The 23005-nt window shown below is 34.2% G+C and overlaps 1 protein-coding gene across 1 annotated transcript in view; it reads right to left on the bottom strand.

The window, feature by feature from the left end:
* Nucleotides 1-23005, bottom strand: part of STPG2 (sperm tail PG-rich repeat containing 2) — a gene marked incomplete at its 3' end in the record, with an annotated part of 260635 nt that overhangs the window by 99836 nt on the left and 137794 nt on the right. Inside the window, 1 exon segment of the mRNA XM_079920598.1 lies at nucleotides 7020-7179. Within this exon segment, the coding sequence (XP_079776724.1) occupies nucleotides 7020-7179 (160 nt within the window).

Here is a 23005-nt window from a genome sequence, read left to right as displayed (position 1 = left end):
CGCTCTACCTATGAAAGTCCTAGATGGCATCTTCTTTCAATAGAGCGCTGTTTTGTCTACATTGAAAACCTGTTGTTCTGTGTAGGCACCTTCACTAATTATCTTAGCTATGTTTTCCGGATAACTTGCTGAAACTTCTACTTGTTGCTTCACCTTGAACTTTTATGTTACAGAGATGCCTTCTCTCCTTAAACCACATCGACAAACCTCTTCTAGCTTCAAACTTTTCTTCTGCAGCTTCCTTACCTCTCTCAGCCTTCAGAGGATTAAAGAGAGTAAGGGCCTTGTTCTGGATTAGGCTTAGGCTTAATGCAATGTCGTAGCTGGTTTGATTTTCTATCTAGACCACCAAAACTTTCTCCATATCAGCAGTAAGGATGTTTAGCCTTCTTAACATTGGTGTGTTCACTGGAGTAGCACTTTTAATCTCTTTTAAGAACCTTTTCTTTGCATTCACGACTTGGCTAACTTGTGGAAGAGGCCTAGCTTTCAGCCTATCTCAGCTTTCAAACATGCCTTTCTCACTAAACTTGATCATTTCTAGCTTTTGATTTAAAGTGAGAGATGCAATATTTCCTTTTACTTGAACACTTATAGGTCATTGTAGGGTTATTAATTGGCCTCGTTTCAATATTGTTGTGAATCAGGGAATAGGGAGGAAAGGGGGAGAGAGATAGGGAACTGCAAGTCGGTGGAGAAGTCAGAACACATAATTTACCAGTTAAGTTTGCCATCTTATATGGTGCAGTTGATGGTGCCCCCAAACAATTACAATAATAACATCAAAGATCACTGACTACAATCACCATAACAAATATAATAGTAATGAAAAATCTTGAAATATTGCAATTGCCAAAATGTGACACAGAGACAGGAAGTGAGCAAATGCTGTTGGAAAAATGGTATGGATAGTCTTGCTCGACACAGGGTTACCACAAAACTTCAATCTGTGAAAAATGCAGTTTCTGCCAAGTGCAATAATGCAAAGTACAGAAAAAAGAAGTATACCTGTATTATGTCTCTATATAAAATCTATACATTTTCAGTTATTCTTTACAACTTACCTCCCCCCTCAATAAACAAAGTCCATTTTCTGTTTTAAGGCTACCACTCTACCTCAGACTTTGATTCTGTTATTCTTTATATTCTAAAATATTTTGCATCAGTTCTTTCCTGCCCCCCACCCCACCCAACATAGTCGATCTCTCCTCAGATTAAGCTTTTCCCATAGTCTTCAAAGATTCTTTTCTACACAAAAAGTGAATAACTCAGAAAACTAGTATTCTGTATATTACATTTAGGGTAATTTTACCCATGACATACTTATTAATAAATTGAACTTTCTCAAATTATGTATAAATAAGAATTTACTTTAAATATATATGAAGTACCCAAACAAAAATAACTTGAGATTGAAAACTAATAAAGTTAGCTCATTTTCAATAATAAAATTTCCACCATTCTTAATAATGATATAAAATCAACCAGTCTCCAAAACTGATCAATTTTTGCCTATACTCAGAATTATCTTGCATTTTAACAGCCCAAAAGCATTTCTGGAAGCTAAAGAAAAACAACCAAAAAAATTACATATTTATTGCAATAGGTTAACAGCACTCGGCAAGTGGGATGAACTGCATTTTCATAAATTCCATAGTATTTCTGAATCTATAATATTACAAGCCACTGAGAAAATAGAATAAATAATTAGTTTTCACACTACACTGATTTTTATATCAAAGGTATTGCTTATGTTTATTGAAAAGTGAACAAAAATATCTTCATGGGATATGTTCAATTAACTTCTAAGATAAATTATATTTGTTTCCTAAAATAATTTCCTGTGGGAATGTGATGCAGAAATCACAATGTTATTTTCATTAGAAATGATCTATACTTTCTACATAAAATAAGTCTCAGTACCTGTTATGTTCAGCCTACAAATGTTGTATTATATGCTATGTATTGCTTAATCATTCACTTAAATATTTGATTTTAATTAAAATTATGCTTTAAACTTCAACTGTTTTCTATTTAAAAATATTAAAATCATTTTTACTTACTTTAAAGCACTGTATGTTCATATAGAGAAAATAATTAAAAATTAAAAAGCAAAACACAATCTTTTACCACCCTAAGGCTATTTAATCACAGATCATTTTCTAAGTGAGGTCTTCACCGATAACATTTTTGAAATTGATGCAGAACGCACAATGAACTCCCAATCCTCCTTTTCTCTTATTTTTCTCCATAGCATTTATAGCCACCTAGTATTCATTCTTTTTCTTTCGCTTCCTTCCCTCATCTATCAATCTATTGGTCTATTTCTTCATTCATTTATTAAATGTCTCCATCCTAAAACTTTGCTCTATGAAACAACATTTATATTTTGTTCACTGCTCTATCACAAGTCCCTGGAACACTGCTAATACATAAGAAACTCTCAGTGCATATTTGTTAAATGATTGGTTAAATGATTAGTCAAATGAATCCTATCTTGTTATCAGGTTTAAGCAATATATACCATTTTAAAATTTTTCACAGGACTCTTCAGTTTTTACATCAGCGTTAACTAAACCCCATTTTTCTTTCATTTAGAACCTTAAAAACTTCATTATTAGTATTCTTGGATGAATATACTTGATGCTTAAAACTTTGGACACACTATTAATTATTTTTTAGGGTAATCCCAGAAGGAGAATTTTAGGGTTAAATGGCATGTATATTTGAAACATTCTCAGGCTGCCCTTGACAATCACTGATATCAACTTATACTTCCACCACAATGTAGGAGAGTGCCCAATTTTCCACACTCTCAAAGTTTTCTTCATTTTCTTTTCAAATTTGCTGAGTATTTTTCTCCTCTAAATGTCCAAAAACAGATCACTATGAGAGATAATGTTTAATTCTTTTCCACTTAACAATTTTACTTTACCTGAGCTAGATCAATCACAAAGTCATTTACGTGTCCATGAATTAAAACTTGGTGCATACAATGTTCACTGCAGCTCTATTTACAATGGCCAGGACATGGAAGCAACCTAAGTGTGCATCGACAGATGAATGGGTAAACAAGATGTGGCACATATATACAATGGGATATTACTCAGCCATAAAACGAAATGAAATTGAGTTATTTGTATTCAGGTGGATGGACCTAGAGTCTGTCATACAGAGTGAAGTAAGTCAGAAAGAGAAAAACAAATACTATATGCTAACACATATATATGGAATCTAAAGGAAAAAAATGGTTACGAAGAACCTAGGGGTAAGATGGGAATAAAGATGCAGACCTACTAGAGAATGGACTTGAGGACACAGGGAGGAGGAAAGGTAAGCTGGGACAAAGTGAGAGAGTGGCATTTACATATATACACTACCAAATGTAAAACAGCTAGCTAGTGGGAAGCAGCCGCATAGCACAAGGAGATCAGCTGGGTGCTTTGTGACCACCTAGAGGGGTGGGATAGGGAGGGTGTGAGAGAGGGAGACGCAAGTGGGAAGAGATATGGGGATATATGTATATGTATAACTGATTCACTTTGTTATAAAGCAGAAACTAACACACCATTGTAAAGCAATTATACTCCAATAAAGATGTTAAAAAAAAAAAACAACTTGGTGCATAAGAGTAGATTGCTTAAAATGTGACAGACCTCATTTAATAATTCCTTCATTAAATGATTCAAATGTGTTTTTATTGGTTACACAACATTTAATGGCATATGGTATACTGATTGCAAATATACTACTTCCCTCTTTAGACTAATGAAAATGAGTTTTATACTTCTTAAATGTCTGCAAAGACTTCATTTGAATAAAATAAAATCACCTCAATACTGTTAATAAAAGTTCTCAGACAATTTGAAATAAATACACAGCTATAAAATGTTGAGTGATTGAATGTCCTATTAAGTATATGAGTCTCATGAGAAGAATACTATTTGTATATCAACCAAACTCATAACTTAGGTCATTTATCAACCTCAGTTCTTGACACTGTTACCTACAAATATACGACAGTCAGTAATCAATTTTAACTTGCCTATTATTCTATTCTAGGTAGAAAGATAACAATATACATGTTCTTTAAGTTCTGTAAGGCAAAGCACTCAATTCTTCTTAGTTATGTCATGACTCAAGGAACAAATAAGCATATCAAGCTCTGCAAATTAATTCAAACAATCTTATAGCTTCATATATATACATGCACACACACATAATAACAGAAAATAATTTTATCTGGCTTGTAAATAATTTGACATAAAACCCAAAAAGGCTCTTCTCACCAGTATTAAGGTTTAACAAAATTACCGATATTTAAATGACAAATAATAGGGTTAAAAAAACCCACTATTTTCTTATTTTATTTCTAAGAAGATATGATAGTAAAGGAGATCATTCATAGGATAAACATTGACACAAAGCGTATAACCAACAGAACTATTATCACTGTACCTTTTGATTATATAACAATGATTTTTTTAAAAAATCAAAAGACTTAACATACTAGTTGTACCCAGCAAAAGTTAAATGGTATTAAGAACTGTAAATATAAATGGGCTATTCTCATTTTATTTATTTATTTATTTATTTATTTATTTATTTATTTATTTATTTATGGCTGCATTGGGTCTTCATTGCTGTGCACGGGCTTCCTCTAGTTGTGGTGAGTGGGGGCTACTCTTTGTTGTGGTGCACGGGCTTCTCATTGTGGTGGCTTGTCATGTTGTGGAGCACGGGCTCTAGGTGTGCGGGCTTCAGTAGTTGTGGCACACAGGCTCAGTAGTTGTGGCTCGTGGGCTCTAGAGCACAGGCTCAGTAGTTGTAGCACACCGGCTTAGTTGCTCGGCGGCATGTGGGATCTTCCCAGACCAGGGCTCAAGCCCATGTTCCCTGGATTGGCAGGTGGATTCTTAATCACTATGCCACCAGGGAAGCCCTATTCTCATTTTAGAATCAAGAATTTTTTGTCATATTGATCGATAAAAAACCTAACCTAAATGAAAATTAACAAAAAAAAGAGGAATTTATTTAGAGAGTTGATAGTATCACACCTGACTTCTTTTCCTTGATTGGATCAATGTAACAGGACAAATAGAAGTTAATCTTCAACTACCAAAACAAAGCATGGATATTAATTAAATTGGCCCTGGTCACCTATTAAATCTATGTTAGAGACATATTTTGGACTGTATACCTTAAGATAGCAGATTAAGTTCAAATGAATGAATCCTATAATTATCACAGTATCTACATATGTCAGAGGAAATCAGATTTCATAATCATCTCATCAGGTAATAGCTTTAGAAATCCATATGTTTTTTTCTAATGTGTTGATTATAGAGGCATGTGGGATTTCTGCTATCATTTATCTGAATTATAGGCTACTTTAAGATGCAGGATGGCAAACTTAATGAAGTATTGGCTTATTATGATAAACTCTTTTCATTTAGCAAGCTGGCTAATTTACAGTTGTATAGTGACTTTGACAGTCCATATGTCTTTGACTTCCAAATAATAACTGTCTTCATAATGAAGATATTTCCCTGTCCCAAATTCTTTCAGAAGCTAGTGTTGGCTTGGCATTAAGAAGAAACATGTTTCACATTATAATAAGATTTTATACTTCTAAGGAGCTTCAGCGGTTCTGAAAATGACTTTGAAATACAGTCTTATTAATCTTTAGTATTCTCATGAAAGCCAAGTAGGTGGCAAATATTATCTCACTTTTGTAAAATAGAAACTAATGAAACAATTAGTGAATTTACTTGCCCTAGGCTAAATACTGAAGCAATGAAAAGTCAGAGTGCCAATCCTGGAACTTAACTGAAGATCTTATTATGCATTGCATCTATAATAATTTTTATGGAGGTAAGAGTAAAGGCAAAGAGAAAAAAAATCTTCAGAAAATATGAAGATCAATCTAATCTACTTTAAGAGACTCTGCAATAGATATTTGTTACCTGATTGATCGTGCTTGGTCACAGCGACAGTGATAGTACCTAAACTTCAAAGAACTAATTTCCCTGCACCATTTCTGGGTGACCACATAACGAGTGTGGTCAGAGACAATAGTAAAGGAATTTGAATTCTACTTCAAAACAAAGCTAAAACCTGACAAAATCAACAATGGTACAATAACCCAAGAGAAGAAAAAGAAAATAAGAAAAGCTAAATTTGGACTTAAAATGGACCTTTAAGTTGGTAATATACTTGATTCCTGAAAGACAGTGAAAAATAAAGCAAGTCTCTCTGGATCTCAGAGTCTCCCAAGTATTCTTATTTGCTTGACCCATCGTATTCTCCCGCTTTGATTTTTCATTAAAAACTCCATTCTGTTTCATTTTTTCTCTTCATAGTCTCATAAAGATCCATTACAACAGTTTGGTTACTTAATGGCAATACATTTGTAAATTGCTGTTGAAAACTCTTGTTCCCATTCTTTATCTAATTCTCTTGTGTGAAATAATCTACTTACCGGTTCATTTTCATTATCAGGGAAAGTTATTTCATTCTATTTTAGTATAAAAATGCCATTACTAGTAGATGAACTAATCCCAATTTTAAAAATCAAAATTATTTTTGGAATTTCAACCCCTCAAATAAATGTTTACCTTTTATATAGCTGCTTTCTTAATACTTGAGGAAAATTAAAGTAATTCCATGAGACTGGCATGATATATATCTTGTATACAACTGATCTTCCACATCAGTAGTTATTTCTCCTCTAATAACTATAGCATATTAAGAGTTTGGTTTTTTTCTCTAATAGGATATGACTTATTAGCTTTAATAAAATTAGTAAAATTGTCTTTGGTAAAATTAAAAGACATAAAACTCCAAACAAATCTTCTTACAGTTGAAAAAACATCTAAAATCTTTCACTAAATAAGTGGTTATTTTTTTGTCCTGCACACTTAAAAGAGACATGATAAATGTATGTTTACAATTGTCTATTTTAATAAGGAAACTTTAGATTTTGTTTCCATTTCTTTAAAAAGACAGTCTATACTTACCTGGCCCATCATTCACTTTGTCCAGGCACCAACGAGTTGTGCTAAGAAACGAGGCATGTTTTATTCTGGCCACCAAACTACGAGGTGGCATGTATTTATGTTGAACTTGAGACATCTCATATGATTTTTGAACATCATAGGTGCCTGGTGCTGGAACATACTGAAACAAATTTCAATGGACTAGCATAAACATATAGAAAATTTCCAAAAAGATATAGCATATGTCACACTAAGCAATGATAATAGAAAATATGAAAATTTTCTTTAATTAACCATTAAAAGTAGAAATTTAAAAGAGTATCCCTAAATCTATGCCCTCCTTAAATTAACTTGTAAAAATTTAAGATAAAATAAACAGAATTATGAAGTATAGGTTCACATTCTTAAAAAAATAGCCTTCATAATATAGATCAAACTCTAATTTTCAAATTTCATAATGAAAATCAAATTTTATACAGAAATGAGAGCAGTGATTACTTGTTTTCTTAAGCAGCAAAACTATTCCTGCTTAACTGTCCTATGTGAGCACACCTTACTTATTCTACAAATGAGACTGCTTATTTCATTTTAATAGATTTCAATTAAGTTAAAAGGCTTCCCCTTTCATCACTTATGGCTCTTTACGTGCTCTACAGTTACATTAACATTTTTAATCAACATAAACCACACGGATATTAATAATCACAATAATAATTCTAAACTAAATTAAATCAAAAATATCATATATTTGTTGCACAATTAATGCCTGGAAACCATTAGCTAATTACCTCAATGGAAATTTATAAAACTCATTTTCTTCAAATTATTTTAAAACATAGCATATTATATATATAACAAATCTGTTCATCTGTATTATGTATAAAGACCAAATTTCTTAAGTTTTAATGATTTTCTGGCAGGCAGGAGACTTGTATTGTGGCTAAGGTTAGAGACTCTAGCACTAGACTTCTTTGGTTCCACATGTCTGCTCCTTACTTGCTGTGGGACCCTAAGAGAGCTGCTTAACCTCTGTGATCCCCAGCGTCCTCATCTGTAAGTGGGGAAACTATAAAATTTATATCATATGTCATTGGGTTGCTGTGAGGATTAAATGAGTTAAAACAAGTAAAATACTTAGATTAGTTCCTGATTCTACAAAAGGGTTAGCTAATCTTACTATTCTACAAAAGCTAATTTCAACGTAAAAAACAAGACTGAACAATCAGGGTCTAGACCAACAGAGAAGAATTTTAATGTTTCAAATAATTCAAAAAAATTTGGATACTGAGAAAGCAAACTTTTGAAGTCCATCTAGGAGCCATACTTTATAAAACATACTTTCTCTTGTTCCTTATATCCCTATTATCACCCTCAAGCACAAGCCAACAACATTATCTCCCACTTCCAAAGAATCACTAAATACAGTAAAAGTACTGATCATGACTAGCAGAGGAGATTCTCACATGAAACCTCATATTTCTGGTTTAAGTACTGTGTCAAACACAAAGGCCACAATCTATAAGTCAACTAAGAAATGTCAACAGCTGTTTGCTTCTTGTCTGCATTAGGAGTACATTTAGTAAAGGCAGGCGGAGGATAAGCACTAGAAGCAATAGCTCCAAAGATGACTTTTGGATCTTTCGGGGCTGCTTCTGTGGTATGTGAAAGGAAAGTACAAGAGAGCAAAAAGGCACAAAGAAATCATGAGTACAATGTACTCTGAGTATTTAGGAAAGCTTTACAAAGATCTTGATTATCCCTACTATGCATTTTCATTTTTTATCAGAAGTTGTTATTGTTCTTGCTTCCCTTAGCACCCTGCCTGGAGTCACCACCTAGTCCCTCTTCCAGTGCCTAGCCTAGATATGACTGACGGGTTTGGCTGCTGCCACATAGGAACCTTTTTTTTTTTTTTTCTTTTTTAATGCCTCGAAGAAAAAGTAAGTAACTGCACAAGTGATCAGTTTTCTTCAACAATAGTGTGTTCCCCTCTAGAAAACTTCATCAAACTAGCTACCCTAAATTTCATTGCATTCACTGGCTCCTCTACCAAGTGAAAATATACTACCCTCATCATGACCACATCTTTTTATAGCATTTTTATGCTTCTCTGAAAACTTATTCCCTACCTGTGTCCTTCACTGATGTTTCTGGGCTCTTCTTACTCATCTTCAACTCTCATTTTATCTGACCAAGAGATTAATATGTCAAATAAATTTTCTAGGCATTAATTAATTCCTAGGATTAGTAAGACAAATCTGAAACCCTGTTTAAAAGCAATAACTTAAACAATACCTATATATAGTACTTTACACACCATTTCAGGGAAAAATAGTATGTATAGATAAGATCATCAAATTTCTGTTGGTGATCCTTTGTACATCACAGAGAAGGCACATGATGAGTGGATATAATAGTCATTTCTCATCCTTTTTTTTAAACCCAGTACTTGAATCCTGTTCCTGTGTTTGGGAAATTCCACACGCTTTGCAGCAAAATCTGAGTCCCAGCATAAAAGCCAAAATTACCTGAGTCTTATCTTCCTGGTCTAACTTTAAAAACCTAGGATATGAATCTAGGTCACAGGCTCAAATGCCAGCCTTTCAACTGGCAGCCAGTTATTCAAAAAGACACAGAACATTAAAAATTCCACTTTAGATTTATTTTTTAGATTAAAGAAGCTGAATTTAAAAAAAATTCTATTCTAGTGATGGCACTCATAGAGCTAGCAGTTATGTTCCCAGAGGCAACAGTGAGAGGACAACCTGAAAGAGCAATTAGAGACTGAGGGAAAATGCCATAAAATGATGAAATAAAACCTATGTCTCAATGCAAATTAAAGTTAAGTCTAAGGTGTCTTGACCTCTTCGTCTGGAAAACCAGGGCCCTACCTAAAAATGACATAAATAATCATAGAATTAAAATAATTGATGTATGCGAAATTCTTAGAATGGTATCTATAAAAAATTAATAAACAAAAACCTCAATTAAATATAGTCAGAAGATCAGGAGGGAGAGCTCTCAAACCATGGGACAACAGCAGAGCCCAACAGGAAGAAGAAAGACCCTCTTCTTTCCTGGCAAGGACTCAGCCAACGAAATGCCATGGACTCTGTTTTCTATAGCCCTCCTAACTTCCCTTTTCCTTTCTGTAAAAGTGTTCTCCTTCCCTTGCCCTGCAGGGAGTTGCACATGGCTCACCATGGTTGCAGACACCAAACTGCAATTCTCTGCTGATCTCAGATAAACTCATCTTAGCTGGAGAAATATCTGGCAGTCTATTTGTTTAGATCAACATACCTGATACATGCACTAGTATTTGCTTTCATTGCCATTATCATCATTATTAGCATTATTATTTCTATTAGTTGTGGGACTACATGAAACCCTCAGTGATATCTCCTTTCCCTGCAGAAAGATACCAACAGGATATTTGAAAGCAAAGCTCCTAGTATTTTAAGCCCCAAACAAACAAACAATAACAACAAAATCCAAAGTAGTTAAGTTGCTGGGAATCACATGAAGACAGTGAATCAGGCAGTAAAAAAAAAAAAATCACTGGTGGCAACCAACTTCAAAGGAAGGCAGGTCACCCTGTTTGTATTTTGGAAAAACCTTTTCCCATACTTTGTGGTTTTATTTAACCATGTTAAATTGAGTTGAAGCCCATGCACAATTCCCCACGCCCAGAACCCTTATATTAACCACTTAAAATCCAAGCCTAACTGACCTCGAGCCCCAAAGACCAGCTCCTCATTTCAAAAATTTCAGTATTTTTCCCATCCCTGTTCCCTGCCATTTTGACATATGAAATTTCATAAACTCTCTAACCTTGGACACATTAAACTGCATGCATGCTCTTATCTTCCAAAACTCTAATTACCAAACATCAACAATTAAACCCCCCAGGCCTAGCAAGAAATGGAGCATTTGATCACTGAGTTGTCTCCCAAGATGTATGCACAATGCAAATAAAGACTGAACTCAAGTTTTAGCCTCAAAATAAATTTTCCTTTTACCATGCTATGGTAAAGGACTTGGGGATGTCTTTACTTCACATTTCATTTTTTAATGATACTTTCACTGGATACAGAATTCTTGGTTGACTTGCTTTTCTCTCAGCATTATGAACATGTCATTTCACTGATTTTTGGCCTCCATTACATTATTTCTTTTTTTTTTTAAGAGTATTTTTTTTTTTTTTTTTTTGGTTGCGTCAGGTCTTAGCTGCGGCATGCGGGATCTTCGTTGAGGCAAGCGGGCTCTTTGCTGCAGTGTGCCGGCTTCTCTCTAGGTGTGGCGTGCAGGTTTTCTCTTCTCTAGTTGTGGCATGTAGGCTGCAGGGTGCCTGGGCTCTGTAGTTGTGGTGCGCAGGTTCCAGAGTGCGTGGGCTCTGTAGTTTGTGGCACACAGGCTCTCAAGTTGAGGCACGTGAGCTCAGTAGTTGTGGCATGCAGGCTTAGTTGCCCTGTGGTATGTGGGATCTTAGTTCCCCAGCCGGGGATCGAACCCATGTCCCCCCGCATTGTAAGGCAGATTCTTTATTACTGGACCACCGGGGAAGTTCCAGCCTCCGTTTTTTCTGATGACAAGTTCATGATCACATTATTTCCACTGTATGTAATACATTGTTTTTCACTTTCAAGATGTTCTCTTTGTTTTGGTTTTCAGCAGTTTGACTATGGTATGTCTAAGAGTGTTAGACATCTTTATGTTATTACTTAGCAGTTCACTGAACTTCCTGGATTTGTATATTCATGTTTTTCATTAATTTTGAAAAGTTTTCAGCTATCTTTTCTTCAAATGTTTTTTCTGCCCCTTTCTTTCTCACCTCCCCTTCTGAGACTATTATTACATATATGTTGGAATATGTGACCTTGACCCAAAGGTCTCTGAAACTGTTCATTTTGTCAATCTTTTTTTCTTTTTTCTTCAGATTTAATGGTTTCTATCGAGCTATTACTTAGTTCACTGATTCTGTCTTCTGTCATCTCAAATCTGCTATTGAGTCCAGCTGGTGAATTTTTCATTTGCATTATTGTACTTTAATTCTTTTTTAGTTCTTTTGCTTGCTTGCCTGCTTGTTTCTATTTCTTTATTGAGATTCCCTATCGTCTAACTCAGTATATTTTACTTCAGTTATTTAAACATAAGTTCCCTTGATTCTTTGAATATATTTATGGTGGCTGCTTTGAAATCTTCATCTGTTTGATACAATGTCTAATCTTACCAGAGTAGGTTTCTCATACTCCCCCTGAGTATGAAATATACTTACCTGATATTTGCATATCGAATGAGTTTTGGTTGAAAAATAGACATTTTAGATAATATATTAACTCTGGATTATATTTTTCTTTAGTAAGGACTGTTGTCCATGTTGTCTTGAGTTTTCAAATTTATTAAGAAAAAATATTGTCTGTTTATTGCTTCAAGAATCTGCAGAAATGTCCTTCTTTACATTTTTGATATTTGTTATTTTTGCCATTTCTCATTTTTTTCTTGATCAGTAACATCACAAGGTGGTCAACTCTATTCTGTCTTTTAAAGATAGATCTACACAGATAAATAAAATAGAATAGATTTTTATTTTTGAACTTGTTTCTCCCTGTAGTTTTGTCAATATTTGCTGTATATATTTGTGGAGCTGTGCATAAAAATTTTTAATTATCATATTATTATGGTAAATTTAATTTTTAAAAATATTAAGTGAGAGTGACTGTTTATTTCTAAATCCCATTTTGTCTTAACATGTTTTATTTGTAATTAAAGAGGCTATTCTAGCACTTCCACCAATGAGTAGGTTTTGATAAATCATTTTTACTTTTCAAAAATGGTAAAATGTTAAAATCATAATTTCAAAGATATAAGAGATCTGTGAAAGCAAAGAGGATTTTATGTACTAAATTCAAAAATGGGGAAAGCCCTTCTAATTTGAGTTTACACTGAAGGCTGCTTTCTTCTATATGGGCATTTAGCAAGTCAGGGTAAGAGCTAAAGATTAGGTTCTTCATAGGCAGACAGATTGTTCTAAGGAAAAGAAGAACTAGTGGAGCTTTCAAAGGGCACACAGTCTATCATAAGGAACTGAAGACTAGGGGAGACCAAATTCATTACTGGTTCTTTATGATGGACTATTTGCTGTGTGCTAGAACAGGCAAAAGAACAGAAGTCTGGGTTGAAGAGACAGAATAAAATTTGCAGTCTTCTGATGCTTAGGAGCTAAAGTCACACTAGAACAAGGGCTGGCAACAGAGTACAAGCCTCTTTCTCAAGATATTTACCAAGTTTTGAACCCGAATGGCATAGGAAGCTAAAGAGTAAGTTGAAAATTTGTAAAGGGTAGGACTTCCAGGGAGAAAAAAAGAGAACCTCAGGCACTCAACCAAAAACTCAGAAGGGCAACATGAAGAAGTTGCAGAGCCACAAAGGCAGAGTGGAATCTCAGTCTTCCTGTGCTTAGGAGACAAACTCTCACCAGCAGGACGAGTCCACAGCGATATACAGCAGGTCTAATAATAATAGCTATGTGAGAGAAATTCATATACTTTACGAGAGTTAACATCCTAGGCAATTAAACCAGAACTACTTCTTACAAGAAATAACTGTTCTTCCATTTCTGCTTCCAGTAAGCTATATATGTATACACACATAACACACACACACACACACACACACACACACACACACACACACTGCTAGATAGCATGATTTAGTAAATCATTAACTATGATTTGGGTTAAAATTTATTTATTTGGGGGTAACTTGTTCTAGCTGTTATTTCATAGCTAAGTATATTCTGGTCTAAAATTTTAGTTTAAAATCCCAAATACGTAATTATTAAAAAGTCACTTAGAGCTTCTTTTATGATGAAGCTTGTCAAATTAGTGAAGTGACTTAAGAAGACTTGAAGGATATTTTCAATCAAAGCTTCAAATCAAAATCTTTAATCAAATATATATGGTGAAAAGAATTATAGGCCATAAATGTAGTGAAGTTTGCCTAAATATGCAGAAAACTTTGATTAAAGCAATTTACCAATATGTTTATCCAAGTTGTTTAATTTTGGATTTATAGAGAAGGCATTTCAGATGATAAATTATCTTTGTTCTGCATATTGCAAATTATAATTACAAACGTGTTATCCTTGCCATTTTTCAGCATTCCTAATATTCATCATTCTAAACATATACCTCTTTAAATATATGACTTAGAAAAGAATGTTACTTTAGAAAGAAAAAGATTTTAATATAGATGTGACATAATGTTAATTGTTAAGTGATAATCAAAAACAGGAAGTATTGATTTCATTTTCTGTATTCTCCCAGCACAGTGAAAGAGATCCTTTATCCTAATGCTGATTTACGAAAGAAACTACAATTGTCAGCTATACCATGATACTTCAAGGCCCAGTAAAGAATAACAAAACCGGCTGATGGACAAAATCATGTAGGCAATAAAAGCATTAATTTCACCTAATTTCTCCAACATAACATTATATAATTCACATTTAAGTCACAAATTTCTAGTTGTTTGCTGTACATTTCCACATCATTATTCTCACGTAGTCTTAAGGTAAAACTCATTATCTTCCCTTCCCCAACTACCTAACCATCTATCCTTTCCCACCTGCCTACAATAATTCCTTGTCTATCCAGGCCTGAAAATAGAAAGCCGGCTCTCACATTTCTTCACCCTTCTCCCCCATATCTAAAAATCAACGCTCTCTTTCCTTTACTACCAAAAAGATCCTGGTAAGTGCTCTAAAATACTACTTGACAACTGTATTAACTGCCTCTTTAACCTTCAGGTCTCTCAGTCTCAAATCATTGGCATCCCAGTAGCAAATAAGTTATTGTACTGAAACATGACAGACATCTGCTGGAAGCATTCATTGGCTCCTGAGTGTCTATGGGAAAAAATTCAGGAGTTTCTCCTTGGTATGCAAAGCCTTTTTAAATTGTGAAGGCAGTTTTACAACTTTAAAGCTCAGTTAAAATGGAACATCGTCCATGAAGCATTCTTGATCACTCTAGCTAGAATTGATATCCTCTATTTTTTAATTCTTCTATTACTTATAGTTTATATAGACACATAAACATATAAAAAGCACATTAAACAAATATACTGTATCTACTTGAATATTTCTTTCTTTGTCAATATAAGAGCAGAAAGAGAATAAAGCCATCTGATGAGAAGGCAAGGTTTCCGCAGATAGGATTCTATGTACCCTACGTATCTGCAGATTAATTTTTCTTTTATTCTCTCAAATTAAAGAAAACTGACAGTAGGAATACAGGAGCCTAGGGGATCCCCAGTAACACTGGGGGTCTATGCCATTTCATGCTTTCTGTTTTACCATACTTAGATTGTGACCCTCATCCTAATGTTCTCAAGATTTTAGCCGTAGCATTCTCATTTCGGAAATGAAGAGAAAGGACAAAGGCAAAAATTGTGTTTAACAGCTGAAACACTTTCCAAGAGGAACTTTCCTAGAAGCCAAACCAGTAACTTTTGCTTTCTTCCCATTGGTTAAAACTGTGTCAAATAACCATTCTGTAGCTATAAGGGAACTTTAAAAAAGTAGTTGTTTTACCTGGGAATGTTGTTCTTCTAAATAAAATTGGGTTCTGTTAGAAAGGAAGAAAAAGAATAAAGACGGGGTAGGTAGCTAGTAATCTCAGTCATAATAGCTGCCTTTGAGGGCACTAGAACCATAAAAAAATTAATTCATTTCTAGAATACTATCAGGATATTAGACTATATAAAAAGCTATTTTGACCCATGGCTTATTAACTTTGTTGTCTAATTCTTGCTCATCCTTTGGGTTTCAAAGCTTCCCTTAATCCATTTGTTCTTGCAATAGGCTTTCAGACACACAGCTCTTAACTTTGTACCCACTGTTACATTTGCAGTTAAACAAGTCTTTAATTATTTTTTTTAATATCATTCATTCCCATAGAAAGGTACGTTTCTTGAAAGTTAAGGAAGCATCTGTTTTGTTCATGATTGTATCCTCGATGATGGCAAGTGCCTGGCACACAGTAAGTGATCAATGAACATTTTTTAATCAGTGAGTAGATATATGGGCTAATGAATGAGTGAATGAATCTGTCTACCTCGAAGCTTTCCCTCTCATGTGTGGCCTTATCACTGAGTTTTCCCATAAAAGTAGGGCTGACACTATGCCACGAAAGTATTTTCAACCCCTACAGTGCTTAAATTTGCCTCACATATAAGCAGTTCTTTATAAAATGTCTGTTGTGTAAAACTGTTCAACTATACTGCTTTCCCTAAAGATGCTCTGGTTTCTGGCAAAGACAAATGTAATTTATAATCTCAGCAATGATGCAGAAGTATGGCTATTTCCATTCAAACTGATCAAGGACTAACTTTCACACAATCATTACAGTGTGTCTCCAGGTAGTTAAATTTGATTGATATTTTATGTGAGATGTATTTCTTTCTCTTTGCTAATATCAAAAAAGTAGACCTTTACTTTTGATGCTGGAGCTTTTCATGATTACCTTTGACACTGGTTTTACAGAAAAAAATGTATATCTCATCAGATTAAAGTAAAACATGTGAATAGAAATGGCCTTTCTCTTCCTGTAAATGCTAATGCTACTGAGTTATGGAAAAAGCATAGATTATTACTAGTTACACTAGCTCTGATTGACAAGATACCACTTCTTCAGTTTTATCAATTCAACAAAAATCCAAAAGTAAATTATTTTATAAGTCGAATGTGAAAGGGAAGAAAGTTAATGTAAATGATTTTTTAAAAAGAACATAATTGCTCCCAGAGCCAGTTGAACAGATTTGGATAAGACACTAAAATTCATCTTGATAAACTTAGAAAACTTACAAGAGGTAAATCTGAATGTGATTTGTGAAGGAAGTGTAATTTAAATAATAGAGTTGTGGTTAAGACTCCACGCTCCCAATGCAGGGGGCATGGGTTTGATCCCTGGTCGGGGAACTGAGATCCCACATGCCGCAGGGCATCGCCAAAAAAAGAAAGAAAGAATCCAATCAATTTGTTATGTTTAAACTTTGTGAAATCATATAACCCTTATTATCATCTACTTATGCTCAGTATGGCAAGAATTACCCATTGTATAAAAAAAGGAATCATTTCAAGGTAGTGCTACTGAAATACCTTAGAACTTGAAGTCAGAATTGCTGGGTTGTATTCATAACCTTATAATTAGCTTCAAGAAGGCCCTCAAAGATCTCACCCACTCATGCAAACCCCTCCCACCATAATTCATGCTGCAGGTCATGTTCAGAAATATTTAGCAGGTCACTGTGCAGGAAACATGTCTTTTTCTCTTCTCTTCTTATGAGATTGGCAGTAGGTAAGTCATAGAACTATTCATGTTTGGAAGTTGCCTCCACCATCCACAGTAAACTAAGAGTGGACAGAACGATCCAGGCTGGCTTCCGGTAAGCTATAAATATCTTAGCATCCCATTACCTACTCCAAAAATAACTATGGTCATATCTAGACACAGAAGAGTAAAGATGATGAAAGAGGGGAATAAACTATGAAAAAGATGAAAAGAGAGAAGAGAAAGCAAGGTGACTAAGAAAAAGAAGGTACAGAACAGGAAATAAAAATTGTCTAGACAGAGAGAGAGAGAGAGAGAGAGAGAGAGATAAGGAGTTCTGGTGATGTTAACCATACACAAAAATAACATTTTATGACACACCAGCTGTAGATCTCAATGTCAAAAGACAAACTATACATCTGAAATTCTGGAAACCTAATTATTCTCCCCTAATGTTCCTATAAATATCTTTCCTGGTTAATGAAATATATTTTAAATATCCTGTCTTCTTCCAGATCTATGGTGCTTATGTGACACTGAACAATTGTTCAGGTTATCTTATATTTGGTGGCAAATTTAGTAGCACATTTCTTAGTAACACTAAATGTTTGTTGATTGAGTAAAGAAACAAAACAAGCAAAATTAAAATTAGATGAAAGGGCTATTAAAGACCAAGGGTGCTACTGCTATTTTCCAGACTTGTGCATATAAAGATTACAGCCATATAAATACATCCAAAATATTATTTAATTTCATGAGGAGTCAAGAAAATGATCATCTAAAATAAAAATGTGAATATCCTTACTTCTTCCTTTCCCTTCTTTTAAAGAATTTGATACACTGTTTCCTCTATAAAGAAAATGCTACTTAAGTGATACTGTTTTAAATGCTACCCTAACACACAATTGTAAAGCAATTATACTCCAATAAAGATGTTAAATCAATCAATCAATAAATAAATGCTACCCTATCTTACAGCCTACAAACAAAAATTTACTGAGTCTTTACTAAGCACTGGCCTTAGTGTACACCAGTAGTAAAGATTATGGACTCTGAAGCTGTGTTGTCTGAGGTCAAGCCCTGGTTTGTATTTTTGCTAACCATATGACTATGGGTAAATTCTTGTGTCAAAATTTCCTCATCCAATTGGCTCGGTGCTTTGTGACAGCCTGGAGGGGTGGGATAGGGACGGTGGGAGGGAGGGAGACGCAAGAGGGAAGACATATGGGAACATATGTTTATGTATGACTGATTCACTTTGTTATAAAGCAGAAACTAACACACCATTGTAAAGCAATTATACCCCAATAAAGATGTTAAAAAAAATAAAAAATAAAATTACAAAAAATACAACTTTAAAACAATTATAATACTACAGGAGATGTGAGAATAGATGGGAGCACATTAATAACAAGAAACATTAAAATACCACGGTCAGTTCAAGACAGTTCAGACATGCTGACTAATGGATTTGTGTTTTATTCTATGGATTATAATTCATTATCATCATTAATTATTTTGATGTTCAAATTATCCCTGATTTAGCCTGTGGGAGCACCTTCAAGCTGGCTCCTACGTCCTTCTAACATGTTCCAATCATTTATTTATTTTAGTGTGCATTGATTTTTAACACAGCAAGATATTCCTGCTCCTGCCCTGAAATCAGCCATTTCTCTAAGGATCTCTGGAAGCTTTAAGTGAGGAATGATTTTTTACAAACCAAGATCTGAGAATAAAGTGTGTTCCTTGCTACAATGGCCCTTTTAGCAGACAGAGCTAAGGGGAAAGAAAAGATAAAAAGATGTACACATACATACACAAATATCTCTATGTTTATATCTATATCCATATGTCTCTATCTATATATTCTAGACTTTCTCCTTTCCATATTTATAACTCCTTTCTCTAACAGTGAAAAACACACTTCTCCTTATTCTCAATATATTTACCCATTCGCTTACTCCTAGGTCACAAGGAAAGTTGTTTTAAAGTTGTTAACCTACACCACTGTGAAAATCAGACCTGCTAAATACAGTTCATAATTTGTTTACAGTTCTTTTTGCCCTTAGTCTGAAAGTATTGTGTTCAAAATTTACTTGGATTACTAATAATATTTTTTAAATATCAGGGAAACTAGAGCAATAAAATGCACTAGTGAACATGAAAAAATTCTCTCATATGCTTTCTCTTTTTTAGGTGTAATGTTATACAATACTACAAAAATATCATGCCATATAGAGGAACAGTATGTTATGCCTTTTTTTTTCATTTCAAACTGCTCAAAAATACCCTACTACCAAAATTCTTATAACCTTATGTCCAATTTATTTTCCCAGAGACAACATTCCACTCAAACACTCTTACATGTTTGAATTAGAAATATTTTCATCTCTTGCAAAATTAAAATTCCAGTTAGTAACTAACAGATTAATTCTATTACATGCATTGAACCTTTGAATCTAGAAATAGCCCTGGACTCTATTAAGTTTCCAGTGTCTTTGAAAGTTTCTATTACTGGAGCATGCCAAGAAAACAGTATAGAAAAAAAAAAGTAGAAGTATTTTTCCTACATTATTTTTCTCTAATTATATAATTGAAGTAAAACAATGGATAATCAGAATTGTAGATAATAAGAGAAGCTTAAACATTAAAACAGTCAATCTTTGTAGATTGCTTTGGGTACTAGGGTCATTTTCACAATGTTGATTCTTCCAATCCAAGAACATGGCATATCTCTCCATCTATTTGTATCATCTTTAATTTCTTTCATCAGTGTCCTATAATTTCCTGCATACAGGTCTTTTGTTTCCTTAGGTAGATTTATTCCTAGATATTTTATTCTTTTTGTTGCCATGGTAAATGGGAGTGTTTCCTTAACTTCACTTTCAGATTTTTCATCATTAGTGTACAGGAAAGCTAGAGATTTCTGTGCATTAATTTTGTACCCTGCAACTTAACCAAATTCATTGATTAGCTCTAGTAGTTTCCTGGTAGCATCTTTAGGATTCTCTATGTATAGTATCATGTCATCTGCAAACAGTGACAGCTTCACTTCTTCTTTTCCAATTTGGATTCCTTTTATTTCTTTTTTCTTCTCTGATTGCTATGGCTAAAACGTCCAAAACTATGTTGAATAATAGTGGTGAGAGTGGGCAACCTTGTCTTGTTCCTGATCTTAGTGGAAATGGTTTCAGTTTTTCACCACTGAGGACAATCTTGGCTGTGGGTTTGTCATATATGGCCTTTATTATGTTGAGGAAAGTTCCCTCTATGCCTACTTTCTGGAGGGTTTTTATCATAAATAGGTGTTGAATTTTTGTCGAAAGCTTCTTCTGCATTTATTGAGATGATCATATGGTTTTTCTCCTACAGATTCAATGCAATCCCTATCAAACTACCACTGGCATTTTTCACAGAACTAGAACAAAAAATTTTACAATTTGTGTGGAAACGCAAAAGACCCCGAATAGCCAAAGCAATCTGGAGAAAGAAAAGCGGAGCTGGACGAATCAGGCTCCCTGACTTCAGACTATACTACAAAGCTACAGTAATCAAGACAGTATGGTACTGACACAAAAACACAAATATAGATCAATGGAACAGGATAGAATGCCCAGAGATAAACCCACGCACATATGGTCATCCTATCTTTGATATAGGAGGCAACAATATACAGTGGAGAAAAGACAGCCTCTTTGATAAGTGGTGCTGGGAAAACTGGCCAGCTACATGTAAAAGAATGAAATTAGAACACTCCCTAACACCATACACAAAAATAAGTTCAAAATGGATTAAAGACCTAAATGTAAGGCCAGACACTATAAAACTCTTAGAGGAAAACATAGGAAGAACACTGTATGACATACATCACAGCAAATCCTTTTTCAGCCACCTGCTAGAGAAATGGAAATAAAAACAAAAATAAACAAATGGGACCTAATGAAACTTCAAAGCTTTTGCACAGAAAAGGAAACCATAAACAAGATGAAAAGATCCCTCAGAATGGGAGAAAATATTTGCAAATGAAGCAACCGACAAAGGATTAATCTCCAAAATTTACAAGCAGCTCATGCAGGTCAATATCAAAAAAACAAACAACCCAATCCAAAAATGGGCAAAAGGCCTAAATAGACATTTCTCCAAAGAAGATATACAGATTGTCAACAAACACATGAAAGGATGCTCAACATCATTAATCCTAAGAGAAATTCAAATCAAAACTACAATGAGATATCATCTCACACCAGTCAGAATGGCCATCATCAAAATATCTACAAACAATAAATGCTGGAGAGAGTGTGGAGAAAAGGGAACCCTCTTGCACTGTTGGTGGGAATGTAAATTGATACAGCCACTATGGAGAAGAGTATGGAGGTTCCTTAAAAAACTAAAAATAGTGTTACCATATGACCTAGCAATCCCAGTACTGGGCATATACCCTGAGAAAACCATAATTCCAAAAGAGTCTTGTACCAAAATGTTCATTGCAGCTCTATTTACAATGGACAGGACATGGAGGCAGCCTAAGTGTCCATCAACAGATGAATGGATAAAGAAGATGTGGCACATATATACAATGGAATATTACTCAGCCATAAAAAGAAACGAAATCAAGTTATTTGTAGTGAGGTGGATGGACCTAGAGTCTGTCATACAGAGTGAAGTAAGTCAGAAAGAGAAAAACAAATAACGTATGCTAACACATATATATAGAATCTAAGAAAAAAAAAAAAAGGTCATGAAGAACCTAGCGGAAAGATGGGAATAAAGACATAGACCTACTAGAGAATGGACTTGAGGATATGGGAGGGGGAAGGGTAAGCTGTGACAAAGTGAGAGAGTGGCATGGACATATATACACTACCAAATGTAAAATAGATAGCTCGTGGGAAGCAGCTGCATAGCACAGGGAGATCAGCTCGGTGCTTTGTGACCACCTAGAGGGGTGGGATAGGGAGGGTGGGAGGGAGGGAGACGCAAGAGGGAAGAGATATGGGAACATATGTATATGTATAACTGATTCACTTTGTTATAAAGCAGAAACTAACACACCATTGTAAAGCAATTATACTCCAATAAAGATGTTAAAAAAAATAGTTAACCTCTTTTGCAATGAAGAAATTTACTTCATAAAGTAAAAGCAAATATCAAAAGTAAACTCTATCCTCTCATCAATCAAAATAAAGGAGTCATTTTAAAACTGTGAACATGTGAAATGAAAATTAGTTATTTAAAACTCCACTGGAAACACTTTATGAAACCCATTAATCCCTGGGGTTACCAATCATGCAATGATCATCTTAATGACTTATATTTGTTTGTAATTAATGTGTTTTTCTCTTTATTTTTATAACATAGATCAATTTGTCTTATCTCCCTAAGTAATTTTTTGTAACTTTGCTACTGTATACTTGACATACAGTAAACTTTACATATTTAAACTGTACAATTTGACAAGTTTTGGCATGTCATCTGCATGAAATAATCACAACAATCATGATAATAAACATTTTTCCATCCCCCAAAACTTTCTTGTGTTCCTTTGTTACCCTACCTTCTATCCACCCTACCTTCTACCCACATTCACATGTAAACACTGATATAGTCTCTGTGACTATATGTTACTTTCCACTTCTAGAATTTTGTATAAATAGAGTCATATATTGTAAATTTTTT

This window comes from Stenella coeruleoalba (assembly GCF_951394435.1).
Source record: "Stenella coeruleoalba genome assembly, chromosome: 4".
Taxonomy (NCBI): domain Eukaryota; kingdom Metazoa; phylum Chordata; class Mammalia; order Artiodactyla; family Delphinidae; genus Stenella; species Stenella coeruleoalba.
Note: the sequence above shows the minus strand (reverse complement) of the source record. Positions and strands in the feature narration are given on the sequence as shown.